Here is a 14,228-nt window from a genome sequence, read left to right on the forward strand (position 1 = left end):
TGACTTCCTCTACTGACAATGCTATTTATTATATTTTCATTACTGAAATAAAAAGTTGATAATTTCTACAAGGTAATAATTTAATTGACTCTATATTATTATCTTCTTTTGTGAAGTATATTCACCTTGAGTGAAACCCGTTTCTTTCCACCTAGTGTGTGTTTAAATCGCGGCTAAAATGAACACAAAAATAATCAGAATCGTGTAAGAGAAGGAGTTAGATGAGATGTTCAGCTTACATGTGCTGTCGATAATTATGCATCGCACCATCCATTAAATCTGATGGAATCTAAAGACTACTCAGAATTAGCAAATATTTATGTAAGGTGAAGATAACGAACAGTGATCAATCTCATAACTCCTGTAAGCAATACAACATAGTGAGGCAAACACGGACCCTGGATATACCAGAGGTGGGATCGGGTGCCTAGGAGGAGTAAACACCCCCTGTCGACCGGTCACACCCGCCGTGAGCCCTATATCTTGATCAGGTAAACGGGGTTATTCGTAGTCAAAATCAGTGTGCCAAGAACGGCCTAACAATCGATATGAAACACGTCAGACGGCATTTGACCCAATGATAGGTTGTATTGGCAAACTAGATCGTTATAACGACCATAGAATTTGCAAAATGCTAATGAATATAATGAGACCTGAATACTCATAGTATAGTGTCTTACATCAGTTATATAATTTAAAAAGAAAACATTTGATAAAAATTTTAATTTAGTGTGTATCTAATATTTAGGTAAGGACTTCTATTTTAAGTCGGTACGACTCTTCAGCACAAGTTTCAAATAAAAATGTTAATTCCACTTTCAGGGAAAAATAACTCGAATTTGATTGTCTAAATAAAAAAAACCCACACCAATGTGTCCGTATGGGAATGTTTTCAAAGTTACCTTCAACTGCATGTACTATTTATTTTATTGTCCTAAATGCAGAACATTTATACTTACATTTCTAATGGGTGTTTACTTTTTTAATTTTGCGTTTGATATCTACCAATTCTAATGATAACTATTACCTTATGAATGCAGAAAAGTTATGTACAAATCTTTATAAATATAGTAAGTTTATTTTAACGGTTGGGAATTCCGACAGAGGTGAAAGCAGAATGTAAATATAGAAAGAAAATTTCAATTTTGGAAATGCATGAGGGTATGAACTGCAACACTTTACGCCGGCCTACTTTTCACAAAGCGCGTCGTCTGGACATGAAGCAAACACGCGTCGTCTGGACCTGAAGCAAACACGCGTCATCTGGACATGAAGCAAACGCGCATCATCTGGACCTGAAGCAAACGCGCGTCATCTGGACATGAAGCAAACGCGCATCATCTGGACCTGAAGCAAACGCGCGTCATCTGGACCTGAGGCAAACGCGCGTCATCTGGACATGAACCAAACGCGCGTCATCTGGACATGAAGCAAACGCGCGTCATCTGGACATGAAGCAAACACGCGTCGTGAAGCATGCCGGCGGCGTGAGGCGTTGCAGTTCACACCATCATGAATTTTCAAAATTGAAATTTATTTCTTCAATAATCCGATGATGCTTTTAAACACGGTGAAAATTTTCAATATTATTTTCAACTACATGCACTATTTATATACAACAAAACGCATACTACAGATAATGAAATGTATTCCACACATTGGCATAAATGTCATGCTAAACAAACACATTAGTTTGGATTACCCTATAAGCATATACAAATGTATATGGAACTATTTATGCTATATTAAACGCTCAGTGTTTCATACAGCACTCTCTAGGTCTTATGGAACGCTCATTGATTCATGACACTCACTGAGTTTCACGGAACGCTCTGTCATCTGACACTCTCTAAGTTTCATGGAACGCTATGTTTATCGTGACACTATCTTTACAGAACGCTCTATGTTTAAAACAGGGTCATCGTCCGTAACCCGCGGTCAGTCTCCGACCGTAGGTTACCGACGACGAATACATGTAAAAAGAAGAAAAATTATTCAGCTAGGGAGACCTCTGGAATCCTACACAAAGTAATAAAACTTTCCTTATTTAATAAATGTTCTAAATGATGTAGCATGCAGTTCCGGTATACCCCAGATTTTCTCTTTAAAAAATTATCATTTGCGTTTTTCTGTTAGCGCGTTATGTGTTATTTCCTCAAAATGCACGTGCATTGTACGGCCCATGTTTCTTTTTCTCGTCATCCACAACAGGCGCATAGAATAGGGGGGGGGGGGTGCTCCTTCACTTTTTTGTGAATTATCATAATGATTATGATCTTTATCATTTGAAATCTGCTGTTACGGTTTAAAAACTGAATGCATATTTTGGAAAAGCAGAAACGGATGTACCAAAATTGAGAATTTCGCAACCCCAGGGATCTTAATCTAGGACGAGTCCAAAATAGTCATAATAGTATTACTATAACATATATTATGTAACAACAGCTTGGGTTCTATCGGTGAGCATTTGTGTTTTAAGGACACGTCTTATTTCATAATACTACTGAAGATTAGAACTTAGTTTAGATATATACATAACAGGAAAATTAGTATGGATTTCATAGCCCTTGGGGCTTGTGATACTTTTAAAAAATATTCCGATGACCAATAAGACCTGATGGGTTTTTGTTTGTTTTTAAACTTCAGTTTTGTGCTGTAAAAGGCCGATAACTATTGTCACTGTATTGTTATGTACATATTACAACTAATATGATATTGACACGGAAAATCCATTATCATTGCTGATTTACACGCTAATCGCGCAAACCTCAGAAATAAAAAAAATAATAATGGTCCCTGTGTATATCAGTGTTGTATAATAAAACCCTGAATATAACGAACAGTGAACAATCTCATACTGTTAAATTAAGAGTAGGAAAAACCCTGAATATAACGAACAGTGAACAATCTCATACTGTTAAATTAAGAGTAGGAAAAACCCTGAATATAACGAACAGTGAACAATCTCATACTGTTAAATTAAGAGTAGGAAAAACCCTGAATATAACGAACAGTGAACAATCTCATACTGTTAAATGAAGAGTAGGAAAAACCCGAAACCCTGAATATAACGAACAGTGAACAATCTCATACTGTTAAATGAAGAGTAGGAAAAACCCGAAACCCCGAATATAACGAACAGTGAACAATCTCATACTGTTAAATGAAGAGTAGGAAAAACCCGAAACCCTGAATATAACGAACAGTGAACAATCTCATACTGTTAAATGAAGAGTAGGAAAAACCCGAAACCCTGAATATAACGAACAGTGAACAATCTCATACTGTTAAATGAAGAGTAGGAAAAACCCGAAACCCTGAATATAACGAACAGTGAACAATCTCATACTGTTAAATGAAGAGTAGGAAAAACCCGAAACCCTGAATATAACGAACAGTGAACAATCTCATACTGTTAAATGAAGAGTAGGAAAAACCCGAAACCCTGAATATAACGAACAGTGAACAATCTCATACTGTTAAATGAAGAGTAGGAAAAACCCGAAACCCTGGACACACCAGGAGTGGGATCAAGTGCCAAGGAAGAATCTCATAAAATTAGCATATGTTTTCACTACACACCTACAAACATCGTTCAAGCTTCTTTCGAACAGAAAACGTCATGGTTCAATGAAGTTAGCCTGCTTAAGTAGCCGTGTTAGGTTGTCAGACAATTTGAACCCCATAGATTATTATATTCATATTACCCATACTACAGTGTTTTGTCTTCCTGTTAACTTCAACATGAAATAATTATTGATGAAAAGGTGAAGATAACGAACAGTGAGTGATCAATCTCATAATTCCTATAAGGAATACAAAACAGAAAGTTGGGCAAACACCGACCCCTTGACATACCACTGATTGATTGTATCTTGTTTAACGTCCCTCTCGAGAATTTTTCACTCATATCGAGACATTCCAGAGATGGAATCTGGTGCCTAGGAGGAGTAAGCATTCCCTGTCGAACGGTCACACCTACCGAGAGCCCTGTTTTGATCCATATGAATTAATAAATAACCCTTTCAGACGTAAAATATTCTATTTGGTTGACGAATATTTCAATGTAGAAATGAATTTTATTGCGTAGTTTTACTTCTTTTTTTCCACTGATTTACTTCTTGTACTTCTGTCCGTTAATTCAGATCCATTCCTGGTCCAGCAGAACCAGCCACAAATGGTCGACAGCTGTCAAGGTCAAGAAGTGTTTATGTGTGACCAAGATGGTCAAGAGTGCATCTCCAACCAACTGAAGTGTAACGGAGTCAACGACTGTAGCAACGGCCTGGATGAAGACATAGCAACATGCGGTAGGTGACAAACTATTGATTGATTGTTTATTTGGTTTACGTCCCGTCGAAAATTTTTAATTCATATTGAGACGTCACCAGTTATAGGTGAAGTACCACAAATTTAGACCTATGCTTAGCGCTTAGGGCCGTAGCAGTGAGGGTTGTTTAACATGCCAACGCCTGTTGCGACACAGGACCTCCGTTTTTAAGGTCATATCCGAAAGACCCGTGATTCTCGCTTCTAAATGCCTAGCGTTTGGCGAAGGAACAATTAATACCAACCCTATGTTTACGTCTCAGGTTTGATGCGGCCATGCCACGAACGGGGCTCGAACTCACGACCTCGACGAAGCGGAAGCTCTACCACCGAGCTACCGCAACTGGTCCGGTGACGTACTAAGTACAAGTAAGATGTAGAATGGCTTTTAAAAACGTGTCCGCGTAATTAGGCTGGGGTCGCCCTAAGGTACTTATTGGATCTAGAGCGAAGTTATGGCGGGCTCCGTGTGAGAAAATCCCTGTGACAGTTAATGATCAGTGGCTTGTTTCATTAGTAATGATATTGCCACTTGTCAATCAACATTATACCCATATAATCAGATTGAAATTTGAACGGTAACTGCGCATGTATTTGTCAATATCTCATCCTCTGGATCGTTTGAACCTTGTTACCGGAAGGAAGGGCGTCACCTGTCACTACGAGACGTCCGCACTTGATAACCTCCCGCGAAGCTTTAAGGTTTATTCAAGTATCTTTTAAAAAGTCGAACCAGATCACTGATTTGTGATAATTTACTAATTGATATTAGCTAATGAATGGCACCCTTTCATTGTCATTGATAACTATTGGTAACTAAATAATTTGGTGGTTTCAAATGCATCTGATTCCTATAATCAGAAATGTTTGATTGTCTTTGAAAATATGAGATCTATGCCAAATTAAATCATATAAAAATGTAGATTTATTCGTTTATTTAAAGTCTCGCCGTCTTTTTCTTTGGATGTTTATGCATTTAATCAAATTTGAATATATTTGATATTAACACTTTTTGGCGTGCTGTTGCCATATTTTTTTTTTATCGAAGACATATTCCTTTATCAAATGGCATTTGTAAAATTCATGAAAAGAAAATCACCCCAGTCATTTTGGAGAAGAATTGAAATACGATTTATTTAGACAGCTGATTGATCAGTATTTCTCTGTGTCGGTTCTCATCACCACCCTGTCCAACTGGCACGCAGTAAGCGCACACATTCTTAGTCAGATATTGAGAGGGTGATGAGCTAAATATGCCATCTTCTTTCCCGGAATTAATTGATTCAATCAATAGTATTGCAAACCGCGGGTAATGACTCGTGGAGACCGTCCGTTCTGGCTATTGATATATTTACCTGAATATATAGATTTATTTTGTTTATATGTTAAGGCAAAGAATAAATAGAGGCACATGCTGTATGCATAATATTTTCTGTTTAATATAAATCAACAAGATGCGATTTTGTGTTAATGAGGCGTGGTAACATTTGGTCTTTAGTTAATTTCCGTTGGGCTTACCGTCTAACATAAGTTTACCATCATCTTCTGAAGATGAGAGAGAGGGAAAATCATCAAAGTAGAATGATCGACAAGAATATTTAAAAGACAATTATTTTGTATTCGATCAATCAGAGATGTGGACATGTATCACTGGTGCGGTAATTACTGCGCACATAATGATCAACACCAGTGTACCGTTTTGAAATACTTTGTAGGTAAGGGCGGTACAGCTTTACTCAAAATCTGTCATAAACGGAAGACGATTAATTACCATAGAGACCGATACCTCCACAACCGCGAAATCAAGATCCGCAAACAAATAAGTGACATAGCAGTGTCTAGAGACAGCGTGTAAGCCTTTCTGAAAACCTTGAGATAGGAAAAACTGCGTTTTCAATATTCACACATCTGTTCACCCTAGTCTCCATTGAATAACGTCATCGAATGAATATATTTCTGTTAATCTGGATATCAGCCAAACACTTATGCATCAAAGTGCGAGGTGTTTTCATGCAGTTTCCACCGAAGTTTGATACTGATTCGATACGCAAGAGCTTGTTCTGCGTATGGTCAGTTTTTAAATCGAGGCAAGATACTGACAAACAAGTTGATGGTACAGGGGTTTCAGCAGTCTCGATTGAAGTAAGCATTTCGCAAATTTTATGGTCGTTATAACGATCTAGTTCGTCAATACGACCTATCATTGGGTCAAATGCTGTCTGACGTGTTTCATACCGATTGTTAGGTCGTTCCTGGCACACTCATTTTGACTACGGATAACTCCGTTTACCTGATCAAGATATAAGGCTCACGGTGGGTGTGACCGGTCGACAGGGGATGCTTACTCCTCATCGGCACCTAATACCACCTCTGGTATATCCAGGGGTCCGTGTCTGCCCAACTCTCTATTTTGTATTGTTTATAGGAGTTATGAGATTGATCACTGTTCGTTATCTTCACCTTTCATACTTGTATTACGATTAACCACAATATTACTAGATTCATTTCTGAAGTCTACCCTCCCTCTCTCGCTCTCTCTTTCAGGCTGTTTGACCACAGAGTTCCAGTGCAACAGTACGACGTGTATAGACCTGATCAGAAGATGTGACAGAGTCAATGACTGCAATGATGGACTTGATGAACAAGACTGCAGTAAGAAATTGTCATTGTTCAACAGAAAAATGTGTTCTTTGTACTGCAACATTACAGCTTATTAATAAAGGGTAACGTATGCAGTACTTGTAAAGAAACGGAATCTATCTATCATATTTTGAATAATAATTGATAATTTTAATGTACATGTATCGTTCAATGTTATCAAAAATCTTTATCACCCTAGTAACGTACGCCTGTCCACCCACTCACGGGAAATGTAAAAACCATTTCTGTGTACCACGTGACAACTTCTGTGACATCGAGGACAACTGTGGGGACAACAGTGATGAAATCAATTGCGGTAAGTATTGGACATTTTGAAAACGGGAAATAACTCTCAATAAGTGTAATCAACGTGCAAATATTGTTTTGATAGATGTTCAAATTATCATATAAATCAAATTACACACCCAAACGATTTTGTTTTCACAAAACATCTAGTCATTAATCACTCTTAATTCAAATACAGAAGTTAATGCTTCTCTAAGTTATGGGAATACGAACGATATTTTAATTAATGGAAAGGGAGGGGGAGGCGTGTACATGTAATATTCTTAAAAGACAAACATGTATGCGTTCTTACTAATTGTTTTATTAATTTGATCTATAGTTGGGGTTTAACCATCGCTATTACACAAGAGCAAAACCGTTATTCCCAACACTTGCTGTCATTTATTTTCCTCTTAGCGATCATGCACAACATGCTTTTAATTAGACCGTGATCTTGGGCGTCCTGGAGAACAGTCCTGGTGGCTTTTAAATCATTCTAATGCTTGTCCCCGCCATTATCTGGCGAAGATAGTTCATTCATCTGTAATTGGTTAATGTCAGACATGTTGTAAACATACCGATATTAAATGGGACTTCATAGTTCATTCACGTTTTCCTGCTTTTATAGACAATTTACGTGGCAAATTGGATTTTTATTGAAGGAGTGTATGGCTAATTTAATTATTTACTGTGAAATGTCTGTCTTCTTTTGAATAAATGGCTAGTAAGATTAATCATTATACAGGTCGGTAAATACTAACGGTGAATTGTAATGTTTCTGAATAACAGTAAATATAAACAGGGTGTTGGTTAGAAAATAACATAGCCCAGATGTGGTAAGATTTTGTAATATGCAAGTCACTCGAGTTAACAACGGTAACTTTAGGTTCCACCCATCGTCGTTCGTCGTCTTTCACCCGTCGTCCGTCGTTTAGAAACTTTTGATCATTCCAAAATTCTTCTATAACTAGGGAACATGAACATGTGAAAATAGGTAGTGATTGTTCCTTTGCCAGACTCTCGGCTTCACATGTCTTTCAGATAAACGAAGTTGCCGTGTCGCGCTAAGCGTTGGCACGTTAAAGAACCCTCACTGCTACTGCCTAAGTGCCAAGCATAGGTCTCAATTTGTGGTACTGTACAGCTCGATAAGACTTTTTGAGTGAAAAATACTAAAAGGGACGTTAAACAAACAAACAAACAAAAAGTAGTACAGCTATTGCTTCATCGATAAAAATGTGCACGAGTATTGGATATTGGTTTTGGGAAGATGTTACAATCAGATTCAATCCTACATCCGGTTCTACGGCAACGGGGTCAAAAATGTCGAATTGCTTCCGTGCAGCCATCAACCATATTCCTTTAAGTACCGTCTGTAACGCTGAGGCGTGGAAGTTTTAAGAATGGATGATATTTGATATTCAATGGTTCTATATAATGAAGCAGAGAGAGGGGGTACAATTGTTACAAAGTACGCTGGTAAATAATATGTTTTTTGGTGGGTTTTTTTTTGTGGGTCAAATGTACAATATTTTGGGCAAGATACTGAGATAAACATTTTTACCATTTTCAATATCTATTGAAATTGTTACAATTTTAACACATGCTAGACTATATTTGCATTACTTTCTATACAATTATTGATAAAACACATCCAAGATATGGACTCAAAGAATCTATCCGTATATTGATGTTAATCACCTGTTACCATGACAAGCATGGTGTACTAAGAATGACCTGTGGTATACGATTTGTGAAGTCTGAGGACATTTTGTGGTCATATAAGTTAATAACGTACATGTATGTACTTACCAATAATTGGTTTTAAATAGTCTTTTCTCCTGAATTTCTAACAAACATATATTGAGTTCATATCTAGCTGTAGCTCATATAATAAACCAGGGCACCCCTTCCAATGGTGTAATTTTCATGTCACCTGGGGACAATGCTACATGAATATGGCTCATTTACTGAAGATTCTGTCAAACAGGATTTTATTTTCATTGCTGATGTACATCCTGCACATAAACTGTATTGATAGTATAATGAACACCGGAAGTTCTATCAATGTAAATAAAATTCATTATTCCCTGAGCTTTAAGCCCCCAAGCGGGGGCTATATAACAAAATGGTTCGAACACACAAATGTATTCATAATCACTTAGTCATGTAGCTCTGATTGGTTCCATATTGATATGCAAGGTGTATCTGTGTAGTCAAAATCCGGTTATACATGTGATAAAGGGGACATCTTCCAAATGTGAAACTTGTATGCGTGACCACTGCGTTTGTGGAAATATAGTCCGTGTTTACAAACGACTATCAAGCTGGCTGTGATACGGTTATACCTCGTGCCCAGGAGGGGCATTAAAAACCATCTATGCCAGAAAGGTTGCTTCGGGCCTTATGTGTCATGACCTCATATAGCCACGGTCATTTGACGAATGGAAAACAGTTAGAAAAGTTGCTTGGGCCTCGATTTGTTGTAAATGAGAGGCAGTAGAGGGAAAGGGTTGCGTATCTCGAAACCGTGTAAGGGGCGAGATCAAAAGATCGATGTCGGATAAAAATCTAAATTCAAATGGTTGGGGAGAAGATATAATGAACTAGATCGTACAGATGTAGGTCACACGGTCCCATTACCATCAACAGATTGATTGATTGATTGTATCTTGTTTAACGTCCCTCTCGAGAATTTTTCACTTGTATGGAGACGTTAGCTGCAATAATGTAGCCCTCTCTGATTTTTTTTTTTTTTTTTTTTAGGGAGAGGGCTACAACTCCTTAGGATCTCCGTAATGGTGCAAATGCGGGAGTGATTCACTCCCGCAACATTTTCAATCATTCTAAACATTTGATGACTTTCTTTACGTAAATAAAATGATATTCTATGTTTCTTAGTCAATATATAGATTTACAGCCTGCAACTTATGATTTATGGGGTTCTATTCTACCGTTTTCAACAAAATTTCGATATATTCCAATTTCTCGATTCATATTTGTGCGCCATGTTTGATATTCTGAAGTTTCAACTTCCGATTGTCAAGTTATTTGCATATGCCATATAAGGTAGTATTTACATCAATGAACAATTACGGAGGAGAAAGCTATTTCATCGGTATTAAATACTAGGATTATATTTAATATCAAGTTAAAAACGAACAGCAGAGTGTAAATTCTTTTTGCAACCATATGATTTTCCTTTTTTGTCCGAGTGGCTCGAGTGACTACATTTTAGCGCTGATTGTCAATGTTTAGGTTTTTCAGTAGATCCACCTACGAGATCTCGCGATAACAAACATGGCGGAGCAGACGAAGAATTTTGCATGGTTTTTAATGAAAAACACCTTTATTATACATGCCCAAGCACAAAGTTGGTACTCCTTTTGGTGTAAACAACATTTGGGACTAATACACGGAGCTTATTATCGGTTATTCATAAAATTATTTTGCACCATTACGGAAATCCTATGGAATTGTAACCCTATCCCGAAAACATCAGAATAAAAAAAATCGAATAGAGCTACATTATTGCTGCTAATTAAGACGTCACCATTGCCGGTGAAGGGCTACAAAATTTAGACTTATACCGACTTTGAGCAGGGAGGGGTCTTTTACGTGCCACATCTGCTGTGACACGGGGCCTCGGTTTTTTGCGGTCTCATCCTAAGGACCGCCCGTTATAGGTAAAAAGGGAAAACACGAAGACGTTTAGTAAAGCTTTAGCGCTATATATACCACAATAATTGTCACACTTGATCACAAGAATGGGACATTCAATTCTCGGTATCAGCATGAAGCACCCAATTTCTTTATATTATATAATACTCAGGTGAGCTTTGTTACCCACTGACTTTTAGAAAGTCCTGTAGGTAATTTGAGACATTTATGAAAAATATCGTTTCCGTAGCTAGATTAATAGTTGATATATATTACACAATATAGGCTAGTCCCCCCAAAGGGATGATTAATTTGATGATTAAATATAATTGCCATGTTTTGGGTAGATAATTGTACTCTAATTTCGATGAAAATTCAGAGACGGAGATAGTATTTTTCAAAGACGGGTTTCGGATAATTACAATTTATATTGATACGAGATTTTTACACTAAAGCAACCTTTTATGAAAGTTGGCCAAATATATAGAAAAAACAACCTCTGAAATTTATGGTAAATCCCGATCATTTTTTCTGATTAATACAGGTGTGGAAATGAAATACAAAGTATTAGATAAGAGGTCTGAATTCTTTACTTGTCATTCTAGTTTGAGGTTTGATTAACACCAAACCTTTGGTGCATTTTTTTGTGTGTGTGTGTTCATTTTGGTATTGAACTACACACTTCATAAGTATTTCATTCAAATGTTTTTGTTTTATCTATTTTATTTCTAATCTTTTGCAAAAGTATAGAAATATATATCCGACTTCAAGAAGTTCGCACCTGATTTTTGTAGCATTGTAAATATTTTGGAAAGTATATCATTGATTTCTATATATGAAATTAAAAAGAAAAATGCTTGTTATAGAGCTGCAGTGTGTTAAACTTGACCTTTTTCCACTTCAAATTTTACATGATTTATTCACATAAACTCGATTTTTCTACACAGCACAAGCAAAATAAATTACTCATTATATCAAATAAATATGCACACGTCTTCGAAATATAGCAAAAGTATAGGCCTTTTTGCACTTAACGGAAAAATACATCAAATGGAATTTGAGAGTTCGAGAGAACATACTAGGAGTAGTGTGATTTTTTTTTAATTGCACATAAATCACAAGATCTTGCCTTAAAATTTAAGATGGAACTAAAGAAAGTGGGGGTTATAGATCACATATTTTGAATTATTGACGAAAATGCTGAATTTTCATACAAAATTTCAGGTAAATCAATATACATGTACATGTTTTAAGAATCAGTGTTCTGTTTAAAAAAAAACCCATACCAACCAAGTTCATGAATTTACAATATTTGAATTAGATCAAAGTATCTATTACACTGTACATGTATCATGAATTACAAAATTAAAATTCACGGCCTGGGGTATGATTATTGACGATGTGTAGGACGAAACAAAACCTGTAAAATCGTGCAAAAGATCTTTTTTCTTAAAATAATCCCTTCCGCCAGAAAATGGAGTCCTTTCCAACCTTTTCAAAATTAGATCAACTGATCAGGCAGTAAATATATACTATATTTGGACCAATAGTATAAGTATTGAACCATTATACAGAGTTATAGCATCCTGAGCAGTTATGCTCTAAAGCTGAGGAGCTACATGTATCTTCCTAAAACGTAGAATTTATTTCGACCACCTAATTGATTTTTTTACTTGTCCTTCTAGTTTGAGGTTTGGTTAACACCAAACCTTTGGTCTATCTTTTGTTTATTTTGTTATTGAACTACACACTTCATAAGTATCACATTCAAATGGTTTTGTTTTATCTATTTCGTTTCTAAACTTTCGCAATAGTATAGAAATATATATCCGACTTAAAACGTATTTTTAAGTCTCTGTGTATTCCGAACAACCTAATCATGCTCATTGAAAGTTGCCAGAGAGAACTACAGTAAAGCATGCATACACGTCAGGGGTGTTCGTAAAGATATGAACGTGTGAATTCTTTGTCTATTTTTCTGTAGTGTATTTTTCTATCATATAAATTGTATTGGATTGCATTCTTATACCCTTCAGTATACAGAAATAACTGTAAAAGGAGTAAGGGACTTTAAATAACATATTGATGTTGTTAATTTAAAGTTTACGGATACATTCATTTTCTCATGCAGCTGTGAGAAAAAAATCGTGTTATATATCTCTGGGAGATATCATAAAAATGGTTAACACAAAAATGCGATAAAATGGCAATTAAACATTGCTATTATTTTTGGTTGTGACAAAACAGAATGACCCCTGGAGGAGAAGGTTCGCTGAAACCAAATCCCCATCATACCATTATTAAAGACATTTTCTTTTACTAAGTAAACAAAATATCACAAGCAATGTCTCAGAGGAGCCACACATTCACAATGTGGCAATATGAATAAATGCCATCCATGATTTCCTCGTTCAGTAAAATGTTTCACAGAAAAACAAAGCTTCAAAACAGCGCAGTTGTAGGAAACCTTCAAAACAGAAAAATCATTTCATCCAATTTTATTTACTGATCGATAATAAAATCGAATGAGTTCACTTTGATAAACTGCTAGCGGTCTATACTTGCTAATGGAAATGGTCGATATCCTTTTCCTCTCAATAAATCAACCAATTTCTCAGCTAAGTGACGATTGACTTGCTAATTTACACGAATACAATAAATCCTTTTAATTAGAAGAGGGATTATTACAACTTACATCAACATTAATTTCCGCAACTCCTTTTGTGATCTTGTGAAATTTAGCAATTAACAACACGTTGTCTTATTCTTACCACACGTTCAATAATACAACCGTATTATGGCGGTCGAATCGAAGCATTTAATCTCCCAGTTACTTACTTAGAGTCAATTAAGGGGATACATTTCTTATCGGATTGAATGGGTCTTGCATCGGTCAGTACACGACGAATATAGTTATATGCCCTTACTCTCCACAAGTGTTACAGATGTTCACGTTTTAAAATGCCATTAACTGGTACTCTTACAAATCGTTTGTTATCAACACAAATGTAGTAGAAGTTTATCGTATCTAATTACATTTTTGTGTTATTCCTTTCGGGTTTAGTGTCGCTAATAAAATTAATCTATGAAACATGCAAAAATAGGCTGCCTGTATCATGAACTGATCCATCTCCGAAACGCATATCCTTGACAAGTTGTGATGTTATACTAAAAAACAGGTCGTTATTTTGTAATTATAATAAACCACCCAATAAAGTATCTCCGTTTATAATGCGATTGGCTTGATAAAGTAAAAAGAAAGCTTTCACCAAGTATCACACGCCGAAATCTGCAAACCTCGTCACCAGCATTTA

The 14,228-nt window shown here is 36.2% G+C and overlaps 1 protein-coding gene across 2 annotated transcripts in view; it reads left to right on the forward strand.

Moving 5' to 3' along the window:
• The window catches only part of LOC125650651 (G-protein coupled receptor GRL101-like), a 57,711-nt gene that overhangs the window by 8,693 nt on the left and 34,790 nt on the right, over positions 1-14,228 (forward strand). For both annotated transcript variants that reach the window (XM_048879109.2, XM_048879108.2), the window contains exons 3-5: positions 4,146-4,310; positions 6,874-6,981; positions 7,169-7,285. In XM_048879109.2, the coding sequence (XP_048735066.1) occupies positions 4,146-4,310; positions 6,874-6,981; positions 7,169-7,285 (390 nt within the window). The remainder of the gene's footprint in view (positions 1-4,145; positions 4,311-6,873; positions 6,982-7,168; positions 7,286-14,228) is intronic.

Source organism: Ostrea edulis, chromosome 5 (genome assembly GCF_947568905.1).
Source record: "Ostrea edulis chromosome 5, xbOstEdul1.1, whole genome shotgun sequence".
Lineage (NCBI taxonomy): Eukaryota > Metazoa > Mollusca > Bivalvia > Ostreida > Ostreidae > Ostrea > Ostrea edulis.